The 25,993-nt window shown below is 43.3% G+C and overlaps 1 protein-coding gene across 1 annotated transcript in view; it reads left to right on the forward strand.

Annotated features, from left to right (window-relative positions):
* Nucleotides 1-25,993, forward strand: part of CHD6 (chromodomain helicase DNA binding protein 6) — a 169,849-nt gene that overhangs the window by 137,198 nt on the left and 6,658 nt on the right. The window contains exons 27-36 of the mRNA XM_016219329.2: nucleotides 176-236; nucleotides 11,830-11,890; nucleotides 12,545-12,761; nucleotides 14,407-14,615; nucleotides 15,691-17,274; nucleotides 18,662-18,813; nucleotides 19,211-19,417; nucleotides 20,364-20,816; nucleotides 21,552-21,743; nucleotides 22,696-22,815. Of these exons, the coding sequence (XP_016074815.2) occupies nucleotides 176-236; nucleotides 11,830-11,890; nucleotides 12,545-12,761; nucleotides 14,407-14,615; nucleotides 15,691-17,274; nucleotides 18,662-18,813; nucleotides 19,211-19,417; nucleotides 20,364-20,816; nucleotides 21,552-21,743; nucleotides 22,696-22,815 (3,256 nt within the window). The remainder of the gene's footprint in view (nucleotides 1-175; nucleotides 237-11,829; nucleotides 11,891-12,544; nucleotides 12,762-14,406; nucleotides 14,616-15,690; nucleotides 17,275-18,661; nucleotides 18,814-19,210; nucleotides 19,418-20,363; nucleotides 20,817-21,551; nucleotides 21,744-22,695; nucleotides 22,816-25,993) is intronic.

The raw sequence follows: 25,993 nt of genomic DNA on the forward strand, positions 1-25,993 counted from the left end.
GAGGTCCCTGCCCATGGATGTTATGACATTGGAAAGACCGAGATTTTGAGGCCTGTGGGGAAAAGGATCTACTGATATTCCCTTTGCTCTGTGATTTAGGGGGTTTTCTTACAAGCATCCTGGTTGCCAAGTAGCTCCTAGGTGGCATGTGATGCCTTTTTTTACTTTTATTTAGAGGCAACGTGGATAAAGAAGACAACACTGAAGACAAATTAGATGGCCTGCAGAAACAAATGGTGAGTCAAATATGCTGTACAGTGGAACCTCTGTTCTCGAACTTAATTAGTTCTGAAGGCTGTTCAAGAAACAATTTGTTCAAAAACTGAATCTTTTTTTTTTCTTCATTAGAAATAATGGACATTTTAATGATGTTAATCCTACCAATTCATGAACGTGGTATATTTTCCTCTATTTCTTTTTTCAACGTCCTGTAGTTTTCCTAGTACAGGTCTTTTACCTCCTTTAAGTTCATTCCTAAGTATCTTAATTTTTTGGTTGCAGTGGTAAATGGGATTGTTTTTTTAGTTTCTCTTTCTAAGAATTCATTATTGGTGTATAAAAATGCCATCGATTTGTGAGTGTTAATTTTGTACTCTCTACATTGCCGAATTCATTTATTAAATGTAGTAGTTTTTTTGGTGGAGTCTTTAGGGGTTTTTATGTACAATATCATGTCATCTGCAAGTAATGACAGTTTTACTTCTTCCTTTCTAATGTGGATGCCTTTTATTTCTTCTTGTCTGACTGCTATGGCTAGGACTTCCAGCACTATGTTGAATAAGAGTGGTAAAAGTGGACATCCCTGTCTTGTTCCTGTTCTTAGGGAGAATGCTTTTAGGTTTTGCCCATTGAGTATGTTGGCTGTAGGTTTGTCATATATGGTCTTTATTATGAGGTATGATCCCTTTATTCCCACTTTGCTGAGAGTTTTTATTAAAAATAGGTTTTAGATTTTGTCGAATGCTTTTTCTGCGTCTATCAATATGATCATGTGGTTTTTGTCTTTCAATTAGTTTATGTGATGTATCACATTTATTGATTTGCAAATATTCTACCAGCCTTGCATCCCTGGAATAAATTCCACTTGGTTTATGGTGTATGATATTTTAAATATATTGCTGGATCCAGGTTGCTAATATCTTATGGATAGGAATTACATTAAACCCATATAACTTTGGGGAGAAGTTACACCTTTACTATATTGAAGCTTACTATAAATCTTTCTATTTATATGAGTTAGTTCTAAAAGGTTTTTGTAGGTTTATTGAGATTTTCTACGTCAACAAATATGTTATCTGCAAATGGGGGTAGTTTTGTATTTTCCTTTCTGATCTATATGCCATGTATTTCCTTTTTTTGCTTTATTGCACTAAAACTCCAAGCATTGTGTTGAATAAGAGGGACGGGAGCAGACATCCATGCCTTGTTCCTAATATTATGAGGGAGACATTCCGTTTTTCATCACTGAGTATGTTAGTTCTAGGTTTTTGTAGATGCTCTTTATTGAAGATGAGGATATTTCCCTGTATTCCTAGTTTTCTGCGAATTTTTTTTTATCACGAATGGATGTTGAATTTTGGCAAGTACATTTTTGTACCAAGTAATATGGTTGTGTGATGTCTTATGTAGCCTATTAATATTGTAGATTACTTTGAACTAGCCTTACATCCCTGGATAAACTGGCAAAAACTTCACTTGGTCATGGTGGATGATTTGAATTGTTTGCTAATATTTTCTTTAAGGATTTTTGTGTCTCTTTTGTGTGTGTGTGTGTGTGTGTGTGTGTGTGTGTGTGTGTGTGTGTGTGTGTGTCTTTTCATGAGGAATATTGGTCTGTAGTTGTCTTTTGGTACTGTCTTCATCTGGTGTGGTATCGGGGTAATGTTAGCTTCATAAAATGTCTCCTGTTTTCTGATAGAGGTTGTCTAGAATTGGTATTAATTCTCCCGTGAAAACATCTGGACCTGGAGAGCCCTTTTGAAGAGTTTTTTAATTATAAATCAAGTTGTCTATTTTATATGGATAAGTTGTTGTGGTTTGTGTTTTTCAAAAAATTGATCTGTTGCATGTGAGTTGTCAAACGTGTGTCGAGTTGTTCATAACATTCTTTTTTTGATGTCTGCGGAATTTATAGTGAAATTTCCTATTTTGTTCCTGTTATTGGTAATTTGTGCCTTCTCTCTTTTTCCCTGATTCATCTTGCTTGCTAAAGATTTGTCTACTTTATCTTTTTAAAGAATCAACTCTTTGTTGCATTAATTTTCTCTATTATTTCTTTGTTTTTACTGTCATGGATTTCTGCTCTTTATTATTCTTTATTATTCCCTTCCTTCTACTTGCTTTGATTTTATTTTTCTCTTCTTTTTCTAGATTTTTGGGTGAAAACTTAGATTACTGATTTGAGACTTTCCAACTTGTTTTGTGTACGCATTCAGTCCTATAAATTTCCCTCTCAGCATTGCTTTAGTTGTGTCCCACAAATTTTACTATGTTTTATTTTCATTTTCATTCAATTTCATATACTTCAAAAAAATTTCTGTTGAGCCTTCCTTTTTGAACCATGGGTTATTAGAAACGTATTATTTAGTTTCCGGTGGAAACTTACCCATTATTTTTCTGGTTTTGATTTCTAGTTTGATTCCATTGTGTTCAGAGAACATACTCTGTATTATTTCAGTTGTTTTAAATTTGTTAAGGTTTGTTTTATGGCCCAGGATATTGTCTATCTCAGTATATATTACATGGGCACTTGAAAAAAAAGTGTATCGTGCTGTTGTTGGGTGGAGTATTACATAAATGTCACTTAGATTCTTTTGGTTGGTACTGTTGTTGAGATCTTCTGTATCCTTGCTGGGGTTTTTTTCTAGTTGTTTCATTAGTTTTTGAGAGCAGAGTATTGAAGTCTCCAACTATAATTACAAATTTGCCTATTTCTCCTTTCAGTTCTATCAGTTTTTGCTTCACATATTTTACATCTCTGTTGTTTGGTGTATACACATTTAGGATTATGTCTTCTTGGTGGATTTAATGTGCTATTGTTATATAAGGTCCCTCTCTGTCTCTCTGTCTCTGATAGTGTTCTTTGCTCTGAAGTGTGCTTTATCTGATATTATAGCTACTCCTGGTTTCCTTTGATTAATGTTTGTATAATATCTTTTTCTATCCTTTTACTTTCAGCCTGCCTATATAATTGTATTTGAACTGAGTTTCCTACAGATAGCATATAGTTAGGTCATATTTTTTAATGCATTCTGCCAATCTCTGTCATCTAGTTGGTATATTGGGCCATTTACAATCAGTATAGTTACTGATACTGAAAGGCTGAAGTCTGACATTTTATTGTTTTCTCTGCTTTTTTATTTCCTTTTTCCTGCCTCCCTCTGGGTTACTTGAATATTTTTTATGATTACTATTTTTTTAATTTATATTTTTATAGCTTTTTAGTGGTTATTCTAGGTATTTTATTATACATACATAATATATCACAGTCCACTGGTATCATCATTTTACCAGTTACAGTGTAGAACCTTACTTCTAGTTTCTTCCTTTCACCCTTCCCAATATAACTGTGTTAAACATTTCTTCTGCATGCATTTAGAACCATATCAGAGAATGTTACAATTTTTGCTACAACTGTCAAGTATAATTTAGAAAATTCAAGAAGAGTATGTTCGTTCTTCTTCCTGGTGTTCCAGCCATTCTCTTTAGAGAAATTCCTTTAACCATTCTTTGCAGGTCTGCCTTCTTGTGTCTGCTGGTGACAGTTCTTAGTTTTTCTTCATCTGAGAATATCTTAATATTCTCTTCAGTCCTGAAGGATATTTTTACTGGATATAGGATTTTGAGTTGACAGGTGTGTTTTTTCAGCTCTTGAAAAATGTTGTGCTACTTCCTTCTGGCTTCTAGGGTTTCTGATGAGAAATCCATTGGAATTCAAGTTTTTTTCCTGTTGGTAAGGCATCTTTTCTCTCTTGCTGCTTTCAAGATTTTTTGGTCTTTAGTTTTCAAGAAGTTTAACTATGATGTTTTTTGTGTGGATTTCTTTGAGTTCATCTTATTTGAGTTTCCTCAGCTTCTTGAATCTGTAGACTTACGTCTTTTGCCAAATTTGGGAAGTTTTCAGCCATTATTTCTTTGAACCCTTTTTCCTCCCTTTCCAGGTCTCTGATGATATGTTAAATCTGTTGTTACAGTCCCATAGGTCCTGCAGCTCTGTTTAATAGTTTTTTAAATCTACTTCTCTCTGTTGTTCACATTGGGTACTTGCTGTTTTTCTGTCCTGTAGCTTACCGATTCTTTTCTCTTTCTCCATTCTGCTGTTGAGCCTGTCAATTGAGGGTTTTTTGTTTTTGGTTTTTTTGGGTATTGTATTTTTCATATCTAAGATTTCCCTTTGGCTCTTTGAATTTTGTTTCTTTGCTGGGACTTTGTTTTTTCATTTGTGATGAGTGTGTTTAGAATGACTCATTGATGACTGCTTTAAATTTTTATGTCAGATCATTATAAGATCTCTATCACTTCAATGTTAGTTAGCATCTCTTGATTTTTTTTTTTATTCAGTTTGAGATCTTCCTGGTTCTCGGTATGCTAAGTGATTTTTTAGAGAAACCTGGACATTTTGGTTATTTTATTGTGAGACTCAGGATCTTATTAAAACCTTTTCTTTAGCTGACCACCTCTGACACCTCTCTTGCAGGGGAACAGTGAACAGGGGCTGCACCACCTTGTTACTACCAGGTGGGAGTAGAGAAGTTCATGTTCCCAGTCAGCCTCCGATGACACCAAGAGGGTTGTGTCTCATTACTGTTGGGCAGGAATGGAAGATCAGCTCTCCGAATGGTCTTTACTAACACCATGAGTGGGGGTAGGCACCTAACCTCCCTCATTACTATCAGAGATGAAGGTCCCATTCCCTATTGGCCTTTTCACACCACCCTAACGGGAATGGGATGCCCTATTACAGCCTGGTGAAGGTGGAAGTGTAGATTTCCACTTCGCCTTTGCTGGTATGGGTATCCTGAGTCACTGTTTTCACTTGGTCATTGGACTGGAATGTAGTGGGTATTGTCATAACATTTTGTATCTTTTCCTGGTCCTTTGCTAGAGCAGGCTTTTATTGGGGGCTCTTATTTATTTATTTATTTTTTAAGTCTGCATCATTTGCTGTTTCCAGGTAGCTAGCTTCTTTACCTCCAAATATAGGCTGTATAAGACAATCAAGAAAACCCAGAGAATTCACTACTGTGTCATTCCTTAGGTCCCATGGTCCCTACGTAGTCTGCCACCTTCTCTTTACATAAGAGTTTTCTTATGTTTGTTTTATATATAATGTTCAGGGGTTTTAGTTGTACTTAGAATGAGGAATGAAGAAATGTGCACCTTCCTAGAAGCATGAGTCTGCATTGCATTTTACAAATGAGTTTCTGGGACTTTGCATAAGAGGACGAAACCTTACCAGGACTCAAGCACCGTTTACTATATTTTGTCTGGCTTTGAGGAATGGAGCTAATGAATCTGTTAGAATTTCATGGATTCTGGATCCCACAGGTTACTGTAGCATTGTCCCCAACTTACTCCGTTGCCAAAATAATCTCTCCTCTTCTCCTGGTGACCACCTAAAAGTTATCAGTTCTTTTCTTTTAGTTCTAGTTTAGAGAATGTGTGATATTTACTTTGGCTTCCATCAGCTCTGATTCCTGTAATAGTAACGATGACATCACTTTTCCCAAAGTAGGAAATAATTATTTTTTGAAGCTATGTTTTCATACCTTTCCAAGGTTTGAGAAGCATTGGATTGAAGCAAATCAGCATGAAGCTTCAGACCCTGGGCCTGAGGGAAATTGAGTTCTGGTCTTGACAATTAAAATCCCAAATTCTGCAATTTTGGTCTGTAGCTTATTCTGTTACTTCTTTTGTCTGGAATTTGGGCTGTGTTTTTCACAGAAAACAACTCTAGTACCAAAGAAATGAAAGCCATACCTTATACTTACGTAGAACATTACTCTTTCCAAAGCTCTTTTTCCATTTGTTTCATTAGATTCTCACCTCAACTGTGTGAAGTAAACACTTCAGATATTACTGCCCTCCTTTGAGAGCTGAGCAAATTTTAGGCACAGGGAGTTAAAGAACTTTGCCAAATTCTCACAGCTGCTCGATGTTAGAGCTCAAACTAGATATTCTTTCAATATTCTGGTATTCTTTCTTCCAATTGAGCATTCTTTTCATAATCAAGAAAATAGAAAGTATTTCAGTTGTACATACATGTGCCTTCCTCCTAGCAGCAGCTTCTGTGGAAAGGCAGCCACCAGACCACCTGTAGGCCAGGCTAGCGGAGAGCTGTTCACAGTAGAGTTTACCTGCTTAACCGGTCAGTCTTGATCTGGGAGAGCTCTGGGCACTGAAGGGGTTGTAGTAGAACTGATAAAATAACTTAAGTTTTCTTATAGTAAAGTAAAACTCCCCTGGAACTACGTTCTGATTCATTTATCAAATTAATGCCTGTATTATTTCTGTTGCTCTTCAAACCCCTAAAACCTGGGCCATAAATACAATATAATCAAAAGCAGATGGACTGGAGAGTGGCTTCCCCCAGATTTTGAGGTGGGCAGATTATATAACAGATTAAGCTTGACTTCTAGTTCATGTGCTAAAAGAATAAATGCAGAACAACCAACATCTGAAGCAGGCCTGCTGCCCAACCCCTACTCCCCTCCCGCCCCACACCTCCTGCGCTGAAGACGCTAGTTGAGTGTTTCCTTCTCCCAGTTCTGTCCTCAGGCAGATCAGTAAGCAGGGTTAAAGAGGCCCAAAGAGCCTATCATCCATAACTAGAGTAATTCCTCTGAGTTTAACAGACCTGGGCACAGAAAGTTAACAGTTAATAGATGGGGAGAATCTTAGCACTGCACAGAGCCCTAACACACATCTGAGTGGTCTCTGAGTGTTCCATTGTTCCATCCCCTCTGCAGCTTCATGGTCGGGGTTGTTACAGGTAGGTTCAGGTACTTCCTGGAGTCCGTGGGGAAAGGAGGAATGGGCTGCCTTCCAGGGAAGCCCATTTCATTGTTGGCTGGTGCTTTCTTAAACTGACCCAGATATCTTGCTCCCAGTTGGTTCCATAGATTGTGTCTAGTTTTCTTTGGTGCTGCAAAGAACAAAACTCTTTTCCCTTTTCTCTCTGGTAGGATTTTAAACTCTTGATCTCTGCAGTTGAAATATTTCTAGTACCTCTGCCGTTCTGCATATCACACCATCTCCAGACCTCGCACTACTCCGGTGCCTTCCAGAGCACACTGTGACCACCGTCCTCTTACAGTGTGGTGGGCAGAGAATCATGGAATGTAAGAGCTAGAAGCGGTGTTTGAGATGATCTAGTTTACTCCCTTTCCCCGGCCTCTCTCTGTTTTAGTACCAAAAGAGCTTTGGTAAATAGACTTCAGATGCAGCTGGAATCCATGAACCTACAGAGACCTTCAAAAGCAGTTAGTCTAAAAGCCGATTTGTGTTTGGAATGGTCTGGAGCCTAGAATGATAAATGAAGTCTTTCTCTACCAAACCTACTGTGTAGGGAGATTCACATCTCTTTGAACAGCAATGGGAGTGAGTAGTGGCACAACTTTCACGCATATAGTCTTGTTGTAATCAGTATGTCTTGTTCTTGCTCTATAGCTGTTGCTACTCCAAGTGCCTCTGAAACAAGGTCTGTATGCCGGGGAAGGGGGGTGTGTGGAATCATCCCCACAGTGAGCTCTACAGTGAGCTCGGGAAAATTCTTACAGGGAAATATAATGCCTGAAATGGTCTGAAAAATTCGGTTAGGAACTGAAAAATCACCCTTTTCTTATGAGTTGAGAGTTTGAGGGTTTTCTCAACTCAGTGATGCTTGAAGGTAGAGTAGTTCCAAGCTTACAAAGCACGTTTCCCCGTCAGTTAGGCATTATACTTGTCCCTGTTCTAGGAAAGAGGGAGCCCAAATAGTTTTAATTAGCTGCTAGCTAAAGGACACAAGAGCGGTATCTCCCCTGTTCACATCTTTTTCTAAGTTCCATGATCTTTCCATTTTCTGTAACTGACACTTGATGTGTATTTACTTTCCACATGAAGTTTGTGCAAGAGTAGTAGGATGCTTGATTTTCCTGCAAAACGAAAACCGCTGTGGGGTCTTTTTAACTCTGCCATTGTACCTCCTGTTGCCTCTACAGAGAGACCTCTCATCTTCTCCTGGCGAACTCCTGTGTGTTCCTCAGTATGAAGCTCAAAAGTGTCCTGCCCCCTGCCTGGTTTTGTAGAGTTGATGACTCTTTCTTGTTTTCCCACTGTGTTTAGGAGCACTTATCACAATGCATGGCCAGCATTTATGTCTTTCATAACCACTGGACCATGGGCTTCTAAAAGGATAAGGGCTCCATCTTTTCCACTGTCGTAGCCCCGGAACCTAGCACAGTCCCTGGCACTCAAGAGACACTCATTGTTTGCTAAATGTGAGAAGACTGCTCAGCTAGCCTTTTATGAGGGCACAGAGGAAATTCTCTGGGTCTGCAGGTCCCATTGGATCTCTGCTGCCACTGTCGCCACCTCCACCTACGCCCAGACCAAATAGGGAAGGTAGCCAGGCCTGGAGGAGCAGCCACAAGCAAGGGAGACTAGACCTTATGTTTTCAGGTAAGGATGGAGCCCCACACTCCCAGTGGAGAAGCGAGGGCCTGGAGTTAAGTTACTCTTAGTACCAACCGTTCTTTTGATTCAGCACAGTGTGCCTCTCACCCACCAGAGGCAATACTGGACAGTGGTTAGAGCTCATCCAGCAGAATCAGACCTTCCGGGTTTGAGTTGCATTCACCATTTGATGACTATGCGTAATATTGGACAAGATTGTCAACCTCCCCACTCCACACAATTTCCTCTCGTCTAAAATCCTCATTATAAATGAATGAAAAATGCACATAAAGTACAGTATCTGGCAACTTACTTACCTGGCTCTCAATAGACCTTGGTTGCTGATATTTTTGCTGTTTTATTATGTTAAGAAGCCTTCCTTATAGTACACATTTTAATTGATAGAAATGCTGAGTGATTACCTAGTGTTGGGACTGCTCATTAGTATTTCCTCAGTCCCAGCTACCATTTGTTGGCCATTTGCTTTCTACCAGCAGATTAAACACTTTACACAATCAACCTATTTGTGCCCCACAATCACCCTATAAAGTATTATCTCCATTTTACAAATGAAGAACTGAGCCTGAGAGAGATGGAAACATCTTGCCCAAGGCCAGACGGACTGTCAGACTCACCATGCGTGCTCAGGATGGAGAAAGCACCCACTGTAGTCAGTTTCCTTTGTTTTCTCGTTCTTGTTGTCAGCACTCTGGGACCCTTCACTCTGAAATGATTGGTTCAGCCTCTTTGAAGATGAATATTTCTTTCACATTGCTTCACACAGGCGGAACTTGAGATACTAAGTGTTAAACTACTTGCCTTAGCCGCTGGGCTTTCAGTGCACTTCTGTGATCCCAGCCTGTCACTGCTGTACGCACACACTCCCATTAGGTGGTTATTAACTAAGGTTATGGAATCTGTCTCCATTCTATCATTTCTAGAGAGGAGAAGTGCCTCTAAGAGAGAGCAGGATTCAGAAAAAGGCACCTGACTGGCACCAACAGAAACTGTGAGGTGGACTGGAAGGGAAACCTGAATGCCGTGTGTCTGCCTCACACCATGCTGGGGGCACCCTGTGGGTTTAGGGTATGGTAATGCCCACAGCAGCCTCCTGTGCATCATAATAAGGAGCATGGTAGCTTTGGTGCTTGACTCCCACATTTTATAGACTGTAGAACATTTCTCAGTCTGAAAGTGTCTGTAATTACAAATTTCAGCATTCAAAGGATCTCCATGGATACTAAGGATACTGAAAAATATTTTCTGTGGCAGGAAAGTATGTAAGGTATAGTCGGTTATTTTTGCCTATTTTTGGCTGTAAACAGTGGGAGGAGATGAGATGGCATATTTAAGTGCTGCCTCAAAATGGTACAGTAGCTACCATTTTGATCAGGCACTGAAGCTACCAGCCTGAGGTTTTTCGCTCTTCACTGACATTAGATGGCTGGAAACAGTTTGGGCCAGGGAAGAGAGGTTAAACTACTGTTTTCCGATTCTAAGAATGTTTCATTCTCCAAAACAAATGTTCAGCCGGACTCTCTTGTTTCTCTCTTTTCATAGCTAGTGGTTGAAAGTGTAGGCCCCATCAGACTACTGTGTTTGAAACCCTGCTCTTCGCTTACTAGTGTGTGACCTTGGACAAGTTACAGAGCCTTTGCACAGCTTGTTTTTGTAAAACGTGGGTAGTAGTAGTTTCTCCCCGTGAAGTAGTTCTGAGAACTAAATGAGATGTCATGTAAAGCGTTTTGCACGGTGCTTACATAACACATAGTTCTCAGTAATGTTAGCTCTTCTCACTATTCTAGTAAGAAACAAATGCATTCAGAAAATGCACTCCTGCTCCTGTTTGCCTTTTCAGAGTTTTCTTTCTCAGGTCCTTCTATGGTATGAGGGGCCCAAGAGGATGGTTTGAACTTTTTTTAATTGATCTCAGAGAGAAGAAGAGGGGGGAGGAGAGGAACATCGATGGGAGAGAGAAACATCAATCGGCTGCCTCCTGCACATGCCCCAACTGGGGATCAAACCCGCCACCTTCTGATGTAGGGGGTGACACAACCACTGAGCCACACCAACCAGGGCAAAAGTGGTTTGAATTTTAACTATTACCCATCATGGGTGTCTATCCATTGCTGCTGTACCTGGGTTTCTGGTCTCCTATGCTTTGTGCTAGTCCAGGAGGCAGCAGGCGTTTTCTGTAAAGGACCAGATAGTAAATATCTTGGGCCTGAGGCCACATACAGTCTGTCACATACTCTTCTTCCCTCCCTCTCTCCTGTTTCCCTTCTTCCTTTTAAAAACGTAAAACCCATTCTTGCCTTGATGGCCACACAAAACAGTTTGCTCGCCTTCTTTCTCCTCTGACCTGTGCTCTGACATGGCCAAAGTCTTCACTCTGGGGTATTCTCTCCCATCATTCAGGTCGAAAGATGCTGGTCCAGAAAACAAGTTTTCATGTTTAAAATGGAGTGCAGTGGAAAAATAGCAGTCTCTCTCCTCCCACCCCCAGACTCCCACATGCCTTATATATAAGGACCTTTCTGAAACCAAGAAGGGGTTTGTGAAGGAATCTATTAGAGCCAGTTTGAAAAATGCTCCAACTTGGATAAGCTTCATGCCTGTGATATTACTCCAGATTCAATTGGAGCCTCCGAGCTTGATTTTAATTTTAAATTCCTGGGAATTTGCACCAGCAGGTCTCATGCCTGCAGCAGTCGTGTTTTAGGGAAATAGCGTCTGTTGCTGTGATTAAAGTAAGCTAACCATAATGAACATGAGCACGGTCCTTTTTCACAACAGACATGCAGACACAACGTTTGTGAAATGACTACTGAACGAGTGACGATGGTAAAGCAAATATTTAAATTCACGTCTAAAATAGTGCTTGCAAAATGCAATTGCCAGGGAGAACATTCAACTTTATCATTCCCTAAGCTGTAATTCTTTGCAGGCAGAAAGAAGCATTCCACACAGTTCTGGGGGGGAAGTGCCTATTTCAAATAAACTGCTCTCCGGCTCTTTGAAAACTGGGCTTAGGTGAGCCTTATTTCTCAGGGACCATTGAGATGTTCCTGGGCAGGAGCTCTCTCCTGTGCACGTTTGTTTCTCCTAGACAAGGGCTGTCTCAGGTGCTTCCTTCTGAGCTGCAGTTTTGCTGATGGCTTCATTTCTCCCTAGGAGAGTTCCAGTGATGGAGGGGATGGCGTTTTGGGTGAGAAGAAGGATGACAGCCGGGCAGGTGAGACTGTGACCTTCTGAAGGCAAAGAAAAGTAAGGTTCCCAGTTCATAGTTAGAGAGTTCATATGTAATCAAAATGCTATTTTTTAAGGAGACTCTTTTAAAAAGCCAAGTAAGTGGACCTTCGTCCAACTCTCCTGGACTCATACATGGAGGCGCAGCATGGCTCTGGCAGCTTCTTCCACCTGGCACTGACACTCAGGGAAATCAGTGATATCTGAAGTCAGGATGGAGTCTGAGAAAAACAAAGAAATTGTGGTTTCATTATTATTATTTTTTTTTTCCAATTAATTTTTTGGCAGGGGAGAAAAGTTAGGGGGGTTTAGTTTGGTTTAGGGTTTTTGGGTGGTTTTTCTGAATTCACACCTGATAGAGTCTTTGGCGATTGAAAAGCCCAGCTACACAAAAGCCCATAGTTCATGGAGAAGGCCATGGAGCTTTTGCTTGTTCCTGGCTTAGAGCAGGGTCCTCGAATCAGTTCTCCCCGACACACAGGCACATTTGTATTTGAGAGAGAGCAGCCAACCACAACCAAGCTGTTTCTAAAATGAAATTGCAGCCCTACCAGCTGTGCCTAGCTCCTGAGCTAAGTTAGTGAGTCCCCTCTGTTTGGGTTCTGTGTGTAAATACTAATGTCCTCACTGATGTTTGAAGCCCAGGATGGCTCCGACCCAGACAAATCGCCCTGGCCAGTTTCATCTGCGCTCACAGCTCGGCTCAGACGACTGGTCACTATTTACCAGCGCTGCAACCGCAAGGAACTCTGCCGGCCTGAAATCCTGGGACCAGGTAACCAAGGATACTGGGCCCAGGAAGAGATGTTCAGGAGGACCTCCGAAATGGACCTCATCAATAAGGAAGCCCAAAAGAGGTAAAAGCCAGTGGCTGAAAGGGTGTGCTGAGCTGCCCGCTGGGTAAAGGGGGCAAAAGGGAAAGCTGAGAGCTGGAGGACATGTACTTAATGTTCTCTCATGAAGATAGGTGGTCTCCAGAATTAACTAGATCCAGCCTCCAAATGTTGTTGTCGTCTTGCTGACTAGGAAGCCTCTGTCCACAGTTCCCAGACTTTTAGGATTTCCCAGCTTGACCCTCTTTCCTAAGTGGGGCCCCAAGTGACCAAAGGCAAATATCAGACATGGTCTTCTAGCAGCAAAGTGAATAGTGTACATTGAAGCTGTCTTTTTAGCTGCCAGTCCTTGTCAGGCCTTTGAGAACAATAAATAACCAAAACATGCCAGCCTGGCCCTAGCCGGTGGCTCAGTTGATTTGGGCATCATCCCGTACACTGAAAGGCTGTGGGTTTGACTCCTGACCAGGGCACATACCTAGGTTGCAGGTTTAATCCCCGGTCATGGCGCGTACATGAGGCAGCTGATCTATACACCCCTCCCCCCCCCCGCCGCTCTTTCTCTTTCTCTCTTATTCTCTCCTCCTCCCCCTCTCTCTAAAAAGAAAATCAATAAACATATCCTTGTGTGAAGATATTAAAAAAAACAAAAAGCCTAGAAGGAAGATATTTACTTGCTGTCTGAGAATTAAGCTAAAAATGACTACAGAAGGCCAGGCTAGGAGTGATGCCACCAGAAAAATGAACAAAGCTGCAATTCTTTGAGTTTTTATATTTCTCCATCCCTCTAATGTAACATCCGGTGAATTGAAACAACACCATATAGCATATTCAGTGACTTCTTTGCACTTCTGGCTTTATGAAATTTGTTAATTCAGGGGAAATATTTCTTCCATTTTTCACAGTTCCAAAGAGAAGAACCAGAGCCCCTTCTTTCGTGCTTCTCACTCATCCTCTAACCCCTTGTCTCACTCATTACCTCACTCCTGGGGGTGAAGAGTACGGTGCCCTCCAAGAGCATGGTGGCATATAGCCATTCAACCCCCTTAAGTCATTATCTTAGTCCTACAGGATATAAAGACTAGAGAACCCTTGTGTTCTAGAGAAAATCATTGATATGGGCAACCTGCCTGCTTAACCAAGAAGAAAGCCAATGTGCAATAAGTAGTCAGGAGGTGTGCGGCTGAGGGAGGCGCTTCCCTTCTCTGGACCAGCTTCCTCACCTGTAAAATGAAGGAGGTGAATTTAATGGTCTGGAAGGTCCCCCCAGGATTCTGTGATTCTAGGATGCCATACAGGAGCAAAAAATAAGGCAAAATGTTTAAGCAAACGTAGTATAAAAATCTTTATCTCTCACAAGAGGAAATTAACTAGGTAGCTTCTCAAGCTGACAAGTTAGGAGATCACAAACCAGGCACACATGGTTTAGAAATTGGGAGGTAAGTACCAGAAGAGAGAGGTGTGAAGTGCAGGTCGGATGATAGGCTATTTTCGCTATAAGCCTCTCAGCCCAATTTAACTTAAATAAAAATAAGCAATAAAATAGACACACCAGTCCTACCTGCTTTCTTAACGTCACAGTCTCTTCTGGTAGGCATTTAATAAGTTAGTTGTTGGTGTTTAAAAAGAAGGAAAAACAGCTCACCGTCCCTTTCGGATTAAATCTCAGGTGGACAAGGAGGGAGCAAGCAGACTTCTACAGAACAGTGTCTTCCTTTGGTGTTGTTTATGATCAAGAAAAGAAAACTTTCGACTGGACACAGTTCCGCATCATTTCTCGTTTGGACAAGAAGTCAGATGAGAGCCTGGAACACTACTTTTATAGTTTTGTGGCCATGTGCCGGCACGTCTGTCGTCTGCCCGCGTGGAAAGATGGTGGTGAGAAAATTCTGTCATGATATCCCAGATGAGATGAGGAAGGAACATGCTTATTTTCAAGGTTCAGAATTATTTTAGATATAATTATAAAAGTGGAGTCTACCTGAAGATTTCAGGTAAAGACAAGTGGGGTTTTACAAATTTATGAGCTCCAAAATCTCCCAAAATGATGTAACTCCAACAAAAATTGAAATGCAGATTAAAACCTTACAGAAATATTGAGATTACCTTTTTGAAAGTATAGTTTTAATTTTTTTTAAGTCTCACAGAGACTTATCCTGCTTTGAACTTTGCACCGTACTTAGATTAAAATCTTAATAACTTTATTTTCTCATGTGTAGCTAAGGAAAGGAAGTGGCTGTCATTTAAACTTCCTCTGATCTGATAGAGCCTCTTCTGAGAAATTTCTTCCTGGTTGGAATTGTTTGTAGCAGCTTCCTCCGAGGCCCTCTTCAGCCTCATAGATAAACTTGCTCTGGACCATGTGACTATAATTTAGGAAAGCTAAAACATATATTGAGCCGACCCAGCTTGGGTGCTGGGCTGTCAGCAGCATGCACAGATGTCCCAACTCTTGCTCCCATGTGGCATAGTTAGTGTGTTTTCACTAAAGCCAGAGAGCTGGATAGAGTGGGAAGATCTGGATCTTGGAGTCCCACTGACAAGACTTGGATTTGAATCCTGGTTCTGTCACCTTGAGCAGGTTAGCTTATCTGAGCACATTTCCTGGTCCTTAAAACAGGATGATGTTGGTGTATCATAGACTTTATGTGAGAATTAATGCGTAAAGTACTGAGTATAAGGGCACATAGTACATGCTTACTTCTGGGGAACTGATCTTACTTCCAGAACTGAAGTTTTCGTGTTCTTCTCTGACCTTTGCTGGGCTTGTCCTGTTTCATAAAAACCTTCCATTCTCTTTCAGCTTTTCATTTTAGCAAAGGGGCACACATGCCTGAGACTGCCATGCTGAGGAACAGGGAGTTAGACTGTAAGACCAAAGAGCAGGGACTCAGGTGGGCAGCAGGTGTCTAAGGACCACCTGAAGTGATGGGCTCTTTGTTTACCTCTCCAGGTCCTCCAGATCCCACCATCTATGTTGAACCCATCACTGAGGAACGGGCCGCAAGAACTCTGTACCGCATTGAACTGTTACGGAAAGTCCGAGAGCAGGTGCTGACGTGTCCCCAGCTGCACAAACGCCTCCAGCTCTGCAGGCCCAGCCTCTACCTCCCAGTGTGGTGGGAGTGTGGGAAGCATGATCGTGACCTGCTCATCGGCACCGCCAAACATGGACTGAATCGCACTGACTATTATATCATGACTGACCCCCAGCTGTCCTTCCTGGACGCCTACAGAAACTATGCACAGCATAAAAGGCCTGACACCCAGGCTCCAGAAAGTCTCTGTTGCCTTTATCAGACCAACTCCAAACTCTATGAATCTCTTACATATACACAAATGAGCAGGACTTCAGAGTCCCTTGAAACTGAACCTGAGAATCTAGGGAAAATAGAAGGTAGAGATGATCATCTCGGTCCACCTGGGGGCAGCTTATCTGACATGACTTGTGAAAACTTTATTTCTAAAGTTCAGGATGTCATTTCCATCACCCACGAGGAAAGCCTGCTGCCTGAGTCCTTGGAGAGCATGATGTATGGTAAGAAGGTGCTCAGCCGAGAGCCAGGCTCATTTCAGGAGAGCCCAGGTACCAGCACAGAATCCAGAGCAGATGCTGTTGCCACCTCAGCAAGCAGAGGTAAGAACTGCCAGCCTGGTGGCCACGAGGCAGAAACAGCTGCGGGCCCCTCCCTTATGGATAGTTTGGAAGCAGGAGTGGCTCAGATGAACATTAAAAATGGAAAACATCTGTTGATGTCTCTTGCACGAGAAGAGGACCTCAGCTGCAGGGAGGCAGGGCCGAGACCTGAAAGCATCGGGCAGTTAGAAGCCAAGTTCTTGGCTTCCCCTTCCTTGGATCAAGGAAACGAAAGTGGGTTTGTCGACATGTGTAACCTTAGTGTCTGTGACTCCAAAAGAAACCTGTCATCAGAGCAGCAATTAATTGATTTGCTAGAAAACAAAAGTTTAGAGAGTAATTTGATTTTGAGTCAGAACCACAGTGATGAGGAAGAGGAAGAGGAGGAAAATGAGGAGGAAAACTTGAACACGGCAGCAGGCGTGAGGGGAAGGCCAGGGCGACCGCCTCTGCCCGAGCCCACGGCTGAAACGCCGAGGGAAGAGAGCCGAGGCTTCCATGCAGGGGAAGCCCAGACAGGCAGCCTGGAGGCTGTCAGCCAGAGTGCCAGGCTGCAGGGCGCCTTTCCTCAGGCGGCCTGTCAGTGTCACTGCAAGCACTTGGAGAGGTGGGCCCGCGGCCTCGAGAATGATGGATTTGAAGTGGAGAAGCCCAAGGGTCATAACCCAGACCTGTACAGAAGCAAAACTAATAACCTCACAGTGGAGGGTGAACTCACTGCTGTTCCATCGGAGCCGTTCAAAGTGAAGCATGAACTTTTAAAAGAACCTTGGAGAGAAAGTACAGAAGGGAAGAAAGGTTTCCCTACATATCCTCCTGAAGGAAGTGAGCTCAGGTCTGAAGACGTGGATTTCGAGAGTAAAGATGATTATGATAGAGATGGAAACTGCCACAGTCAAGGTACAATATGCGGAACCTGTGGTATTTTGGATAAGCCAGTTCTCACATGACAGGGGGAGGGGATGGGTAGGGGGAGTGCTAAGAGCTTTACGGCTTCTGAAACAGATCTTCCAGCACCCACAATATGTTTAAAACCAAAGGTCCCAAGCCTTGGTCTGAAAATGAGACAGGAGCTTAACTCTGGTCATTTCAGAAAATGGGGGTTGTAGACAGTTATAGCCCCTTTGCCGCATCAGCCATGTGATTGGGGCAGGGGCCGTGTGCTTTTGACAGGATAGATACTAGAGGTGGCATCAAGGGAAGTCATGGCCATTCCACTAGGTCAGGCGCTCCCAACTGTAAGTACAACAGGACAGCCAGCCAGCCTCAGGAACTGCAGCTTGGTACAGGCGTCCTTCCCAGTCACTCCACAGAACACAGATAAACGTGACCCTTATTACGGTGAGGAAGAGCACTGCTTATTCACGGCATTGTCAGCACCCTGTGACTTGACGTTGGTGCATTTGGTTTAGAGCCCTTTTAGAAACTCAACAAAAATACAAATAGACTTGACCTTTTTAAATAGCGGCATCTTTTTTATTTTTTTTAATCCTCATCTGAGGATATTTTTTCCATTTCAGGCTGTACCCCTGAAACTAGTACAAAATAATACTGAGTGTAAACTGTAATTGAAAAATAAAATTTTAAAAAGTGAAATCTGTGCCTAGTAGAGGATACACGTTCCTTGTCATTTCACCAAGAAAAGAAGCTCACGACTTTTCCCGCCCTGGGCACTTTGCCTTCTCTCTTCACTCCCTGTCCTTACTGGCAAGTGAATCTTTGAAGATCCACTAAAGCTTGAAAGAATGAGTTGCATTTCCATTTCTTTGTATCAGTGAAATAGTTTAAATGTTCTAGGTTCCTTTGCATCATTTTTTGCATGAGTCATGTCTGTTTTTCCTTTGTTATAAGTTTCATGACTTTTCATTTTAAGATCAGCCTCTTGCTTTGTTGTATTTCATAGACTGTCCCCTCAAATGCACCCAAGTATTATGATGTTTGATTTCCTCTTATCCACTACCCCAAATCTGACAGCTTCATTGTGGTCGTTCATCTCCTCTCACTCTTGGATACACAGGAAAACACCCTTCCTCTTTTATTTCCATGTTGTTTTTGTTGGGGTGTGGATGCAAATTCTTATCAGATGACTTATATGGGTAGCACTAGAGCAGCATCTGCCTTTACAGCTTAACTGATATGGTTCTTCTGGAAATAGAAGGCATGGTAATTAATATTCAATTTCAAATAAATTAGCCCAGAATGGGTTGATGTTAAAAAAGATCAGCTATCCTGATCTTTCACATCACTCCTATCTTCCAAGTATCTAATTTTTAACCTTACTTCCCAGATTATCCAGGGAAATATTCTGAAGAGGAGAGCAAGAGCTCGACGTCAGGCATCATGGGCGACATCGGGGACGACCTGCAGGAAGCTCGGGCCCCCACCATCGCCCAGCTGCTGCAGGAGAAAACCCTCTACTCCTTCTCTGAGTGGCCAAAGGTCTCTCCCAGTGCTTGCCTTTTTCTTCCAGGCCATTCTCAGCTTTGAATCCTTTATTTTTACCTTTCAGAATATTTCTGAGTAACAGATTCAGAGAAATGTTTAATATCTTTAAAAGGTATTAGTATTGTAGCGTTTGAACATTGAAGGTATTTGCACTTGACTAATTAGACCATAAGACAAAAGTGTCAAATTGTCTTCATATTTACAGCACTGTGGTTTTGATTTTTATTATCCAGACTATGAACTTTATTTAAGGCTTATAAAAGTGAGCATTTCTTTCTAATCATTCAGCTCATTCTGGTTAGAAAACTTGATCTCAAGGTTTTTGCAAATTTGGGTAATTTGGTACTTACTCCTCAGAGATTTTATTTGTTTTAATTTTTTTTTTTTACAGGATCGAGTGATAATCAACCGCCTAGATAACATCTGCCATGTAGTGTTAAATGGGAAGTGGCCCTCCAGCCAGCAGTATGAACCCTCGGGCACACTGCCCACCCCTGTGTTAACCAGCAGCGCTGGTTCTCGAAGCAGCCTCCCGGAGCCAGAAGCATCAGAGCACAGCTTCAGCAACGGTGCGGCACTGGTGGCCCAGATCCAGAAGGTGAGGCTGGGAGAGTGGTGTTGACCATGAACAGAGAGTGGGGGACACTTTGCAGTTCTGGTTGAGTCATTCATTTGACACATTTACTGAATGGATAGGGGGGGTTTTTGGTACAGCCATTAGTGTTGAGGAATTTGGATTTTATCCTGTAGGCAGTGAAGAGCTATTACAGGTTTTAGAGTAGGGAAATTCGTGATGAAAGCAGGGTTTTGCAGCTCAGCTGGAGTGGTGTGCAGGTTCGTGGAAGATGAGGTCAGGAAAGAGAAGTGCCTCAGAAGCTGGGAGGCCATGTGGGGATCTGAAGAAGAGGTGAGGTTCCAGACTAAGTTAGTGGCAGAGTGGATACAAAGAAAGGTGAGGAAATTGGCAGGTATATCAGGAAAGGGAGACATGAATGAATTTGTGTGTTCAACACAAGAAGAGAGAATAGTGGCAGCTGATAGAAATTAGGGAAATCAAAGCAGGAATGAGTTTTAATTTTTATAACATCAAACTTAAAAGTCAAGGTTAATTTTAAGAAGGTTCACTAACAAGCACACTCGCCCACTCTCTTGACTACATATTGGAATCCACTGGGACCTTGAAAAGCTGCTGGTTCTGACTTGATTGGTGTGGATGTAAACGGAGTACTGGAATTTTTTTAAACTTTCCAATTAATCCTGATGTGCAGCTGAAGTTGAGATTCCCTAAATTATAATCTTGCAACTCCAAGTGTAGTTCATGGACTAGCAGCTTTAGCAGTATCTGGAAACCTGTTAGAAATGCACTCTTAGGCCTACTGAAGTAGAATCTGCATTTTAACAACCTGTCCAGGTGAGTTGGTACTAAAGTTTGAGAAGGCTTGAGTTAGAAGAACTTGTGAGAAGATGATTAGAAATCATACTAGGCCCCTGGAAATCTGACCTGGAGTAACAACTGGCATTCAGTCACATGTATGTGTTCACAGGACAGCTTCTTGGCTCCAGTATTCACAAAGGATGAACAAAAGCACAGACGTCCTTACGAGTTTGAGGTGGAGAGGGATGCCAAGACTCGGAGCCTGGAACAGTTCTCTGCCACCCATGGACACCCCCCCATCGTCCTCAATGGTTGGCATGGGGAGTCAGCAATAGACCTCTCCTGCACATCTGAGGGGTCCCCAGGGGCCACATCCCCTTTCCCAGTGAGTGCCAGCACCCCTAAGATTGGGGCTATCAGCTCACTTCAAGGAGCCCTTGGCATGGACTTGTCTGGGATTCTGCAAGCTGGCCTGATCCACCCAGTGACCGGGCAGATCGTCAATGGAAGCCTCAGGAGAGATGATGCTGCCACGAGGAGGCGGAGAGGGAGACGGAAACATGTTGAAGGAGGGATGGACCTCATCTTTTTGAAGGAGCAGACACTTCAGGCAGGAATCTTGGTGGGTATATGAGGCCATTAAATAAAAACATTGGCCTTTCTACACGGAGTGATAAACCCTCTTCCTCAGACACAAAATTTTTAGGTTTGTGGCAAGTTCTTTCCCTTCTCAATTCTGCAAGCTTTTAAGATGGTTGTCTCATCTTCCAGAGGTGCAAAGCCATAGTTTCTCTGTAATGATGGTAGAATTTCCAAAGGAATGACTGATAAAATTTTTCCCTTGACTTCAGAGTATTTTTTAAATATATTAAGCAAAAATTTATTTAGCATCAACATTATACTTTATCAGCAGAGCCGAGCATAGGCATTGGGAATAGAGATGAGTAAGTTAGGCCTTGGAACGATAGAGGGAGAATTAGGTAAGCAAATTGCAGTGAGGCATTTTCTGTTAACGTGAAACCCTATGAAGAGTGCTATGGGGAACAGGAGGGGAGTGGCCAGTGTTGCCTGGGACTGCCGGTGACTGTAACAAAGGAGGTAACCCCGGACCTGAGCGGATAAGATGGAATTAAAGTTTACCAAGTAGACAAGACAGGGAGAGGCGTATTCAGGTGGAGGGAACACCCCACCCCACAAGAGCTGTGTGGGTCCGTAGTGTGTAGGGTTCTTACTCAGGCACCCAGCAGAGTGATATTCAGGTGGAAGTAGATGGGAGGTTTCAAAGAACATCATGTGCATTTTCCTTTTAGAAACTAGTTTTCATTCTGTCCAATTAACTTGTTTTCCCTTTATCCAGGAAGTCCATGAAGACCCAGGGCAGGCCACTCTGAGCACCTCACACCCTGAAGGGCCGGTGCCTGCCCCTTCCGCCCCTGAGCCAGCCCCAGCCGCCAGCAGCCAGGCTGAGAAGACCATTCCCAGCAAGAGCCTGCTTGACTGGCTGAGGCAGCAGGCTGACTACTCCTTAGATGTTCCCGGCTTTGGAGCAGTAAGTGTTTGTTGGGACTTCCTGAAATTGCTATTTTACTTTCTGCTCACTTGGTGCTGTTTTGATAAGTAGTATGCTGAGGGAGATCAGGAAATTTGGGAGAAACCTCTTGTCAACAGGACATCATTTTAAAGTCAAGAAAAAAATTATAACCCATGTGAGAACACTGGGCCAAGTAGAAGACATGCAAAATCTCATGAGGACAGAACTAGCCTAAGCTAGGCTGCTCCCACCTAGAATTACCACACAATAGCATAAGCTTACCGAGAAATCTTTAGGTTGCATAAACAAAGCTACTCCATAAAAATGTTTTGTGCCTTCCTTTCAAGTTAATACATTATCGCTTTACAGGAGGTATGTCTATTCTTAGTTACATAGTTCCTGCTTTGGGGCTTTTCCTCAAGTCCTCTTCCTGCTTTTGCCCTAAATCCTTCAGATTAGAAATCTGTAGGAGAGGGCTACTGAGCACAGATGTCTTTTCTTGGTTTTTCTTTCCTTATTTGCTCATCTACCCACCACCATCTGTGTTTTGGGTACATCTAGCTAATAAGAAACAGAAGTAGAGAGTTCACAAGAAAAGGAAGGGAATGCATTCACAGATGCACACCCTCCAAGGACAGACAGAGCCTGCCGGGTAGGTAGCAGTGGAGAGAAGTTGAGAAAGTGATGACGAGGAAAGGGCGCAGGATTAAGCAGTGCCCTGGGAAGCGGCCTGGACAGCCCAGGTGTTCTAACCTGGAGGGCCGGGAGGCCCATGCAGCCTGTTTTCCAGTGTGCTGTTGCTTCAAGAAGAGAGCCCAGGTGAGAGCCACGTGGCTGTTTCCTTCAACATAACCTGCCTGGGTCCTTTGCAGAAGTACTAATGAGAAAATAGCAAAACCAGTTGACGTGCACCACCCTCATCAGAATCTGTGACAGTGTGCTATTATGTTGATTTCCATTTGTCTCCTAGAATTTTTCAGACAAACCAAAGCAGAGGAGGCCACGCTGTAAGGAACCTGGAAAATTAGATGTCAGCTCTTTGAGTGGGGAAGAGAGGGTTCCTGCTGTCCCCAAGGAACCAGGACTGAGGGTAAGGAAGAGGGACCTGTCCCTGTAGAACCCAGCCTTGCAGACTCGGAGAGAAAGCTCTGTGGGGAGTGGGTTTCCCAGACGTTTCCCAGAGGACAGGGGCCGCACAGGATGTTTGTCAGTGGTGACAAGTGGTGCTGCGGTCATTGGTTTTCATCCTTTACCTGCAAAACTTTTGGTTTACTTTTGTACTTAAATCATTACCAAAGCTTGATATTTTCCCCCTATTTGTAGAGTTCAGAGAAAAGGTACCTTAATGCATCAGCAGTCTGTTTCTATTGTTTAACAGACTTCATTACTGGAAATTTTCATTTTCTGATCTAAGCTGCTCTGGCTACCATTTAAGATATTTTCTCCTAGTCCGTCCTCACTGGCAATGAGAAACAGCTGACGCCAAGCGCGGCCTTTTCCTATTATAGAATCATGAGCCTGGAAGAGACTTCAAAGGCATCTGCAAAATACTTCTAGTATAACAAATATGAGTTAATTATAGTTTACAGATGAGTACAAATTTGGAATAGAAAATTCATAACCTCTAGAGGGCGGCAGTATCATTTCAACCTGAAAAGGCGTTGAGCTTGGGAAAATTATACATAAATGTGTTTCTAACCTCCAAAAAGTGCATTCTCCCCAGCTGCAGAGCTTCTGAAGATCTGCTCTTCCTGGGAGTCCCCTAAACTCTCAGGCCTTCCTGAGTGCCTTCTCCTCAGTGCTGCCAGCAGCGGCTTTCCTGGGGTCCAAATTCCCTTCTTAGTGAAACTGCCTGGATGTGATTTCTTTTTTTAGCTCCAAAAGACCACCCACCCTAGTCATTTCCTCCTCCTTGTGCAGAAAGAAATTGTTGCTTAATGTTCTCGAGGAGCTTATTAGTGATTTGTCACCTAGATGATTCTTCTTTCCAGTAACTGCAAACAGAACTGCTTTCGCTCATCTCCATCCACCAGGGCCACTCTGGGAGGGAGACCTGGCCCCATCCCTGGGGACCTACTTCTTAGAAATTTGTCACACTGAAAAAGCAGCCCTTTTTCCAGCTCTCTTGCTCTCCGCTCGGAAGATGTCCCTCCCACCCTTTTCTTAGACCTGCTTGTGCTGTGTGAGCTGATTCAGCTTCGGTTCTTACCCCATCTGTCTTTCTCAAGCCTCTCACTGCCTCCCCACATTCTGCGCTCAGCAGTGTCATCCCGTAGAGACCTTCAGTTCTCGCTTTGTTGTAGCTCAGAGCTCTTGGTTTAGAGACTTGTCAGAAAAACCATGTGGTTTCCCCCTTGGCCCTCATGTCTTTCTACATGTCTAACAATTTCCCTCATGTTCTCTGGAAATTAATGTTCATAACTCCCTGCAGACACTGACCTGACCCCTTGCCAGAAAACCCATTTCTAAGCTGTTCTTGCAAGTCAGCCTCTTACCAGAGATGCACTTTCCCTCCTTTGTTAAATAAACACAGTCCCTGCCTTGGAGGCCCTTTTCCTGCAGTACAGCAAGAACAGGAAGCACTTGTCCACCTGGTCCTCACGGCTGCACGGCCTTCCCCACAGGCAGAGCCGGTTGGGCCCTGACGGGGGCAACGCTCTGCTTTCTCCGGGAGGGCCTGCTTCTCAACCATATTATCATGTCTCCCACGGTGCCTCCTGGGATGAGCGCTGCTCTCCTTCTCTCCCAGAGAGGCCCTACCCCTTCTAGAAACAGGCTCACATCCCACAAGGGACTTCTCCCTGCCTTCAGCCCCACTGCTCTGTGTGCTGTGGCTCGGTGGGTGCCAGAAACTCAGCATCACACGCACTGCATAAGGCCAGGGATTCAGCACTCAGAAGGCCCAGTACACAGTGGTCGCGCATTAAATGTATGTGTGCACACGTACATACTTCAGATACTTTATATGTGTAAGTTACATTTGTTTCACGTTATATACACACACATGTGTATAGTTTTTCTGTTTGTTTCTCGCTGAACCATTTGACATGACACGTCACCCTAAATACTTCAGCATCCATCCCCTAAGAATGTTTTCCTTTGTAGCTATTTCCATTATCACTCATGTGGATATTAATATCTAATACCTAGTCCATGTTCAAATTGTTTCAGTTGTCCCAAAAAAATTTTTTAGAGCTAGTTTTTGTTTAGTTTTGTTTGTAGGGTTTTTAAAATTGGGATCCACATACTGCTTTTGATTGCTAGGTCTCTTGTAACTTGGTGGATGTTTGTGGGCTGAACCTGCAAACCTTCCTGGGAGGAGCAGGGAAGTTGTGGTCACACCTTCTCCTCCTCTGCCCAGGAGTTCAGTTTTAGGGTTGGCGTCCGCAGGCTTTGGAATAATGCTACCAGGTACTATGAAGATGAGACATCCTTCTCGGGTTGGAAGGCCCTGTAATCCTCTGTAAAAGCAGCTTTGCTCCTGTTTCACTCCACGTCTGCCTCTCCTTTTCCTCGCTCTCCTTGCTCTCTCCCCAGGCCTCCCCTGGAAGAGGAAGCAGATTTGCTCCCAGGGTATAATTACCAGGAGGGAGCGCTGCCAAAGCCCGGCTTGGCGGCTTGGCCGCTGTGTGTGGTCGCAGAGCTGCTGGGAGGGGCATCTGACAAGGGTGGGCAGCAGCTGGGTGGCTGGAGAGACTCCCTCCCACAGGAAGTGGTGAGAGCTGACTTCCTCTGCCAACAAGCCTCTGGCTTTGCCGTAGGTGAAGAACTGTTCCTGTCACGCCTGGGGCCTTGCTGCTACTCTCTAGTCTGAAGGGGAAAAAGTGGCCACCCTGTGCCTTCTGGGCACATTCCCAGTTCTGAAAGGGCCCCGCATTCTCTCAGCACCAGTGGTTGGTAACAAGGGCAGGGAAGGGACATTTTCGGACATCCTGGTGCCTGAGGAATGCTACATGAACTTAGTGGGCATGGCCAGAGAGACCGCAGTTCCCCCAGGATGCAGGCTGTCTTAAGTGCGCTGTTCAGTCCTAGACGCCCTGATGAGCTCAAAATCAAGTATGTCAAAGAATGTCTGGTTTATAGCAGATTGTTTGAAGATCAGATGGAGGCATCGTTCACTGAGCTCTGGGTTTGCTCTTCCCCGCAAAAAGACTTCCCACCAGAGTGTTATGGGGAGAGTTATGAGGGACCATTTGCGGTATAAAGGAAAGACACACACCCACCCGGCACCTTTCCCTGGCTCTGCTGTGGGTGGGCTTCAGGAAAGA

The sequence above is a fragment of the Miniopterus natalensis genome, chromosome 7, assembly GCF_054644295.1.
Source record: "Miniopterus natalensis isolate mMinNat1 chromosome 7, mMinNat1.hap1, whole genome shotgun sequence".
Taxonomy (NCBI): domain Eukaryota; kingdom Metazoa; phylum Chordata; class Mammalia; order Chiroptera; family Miniopteridae; genus Miniopterus; species Miniopterus natalensis.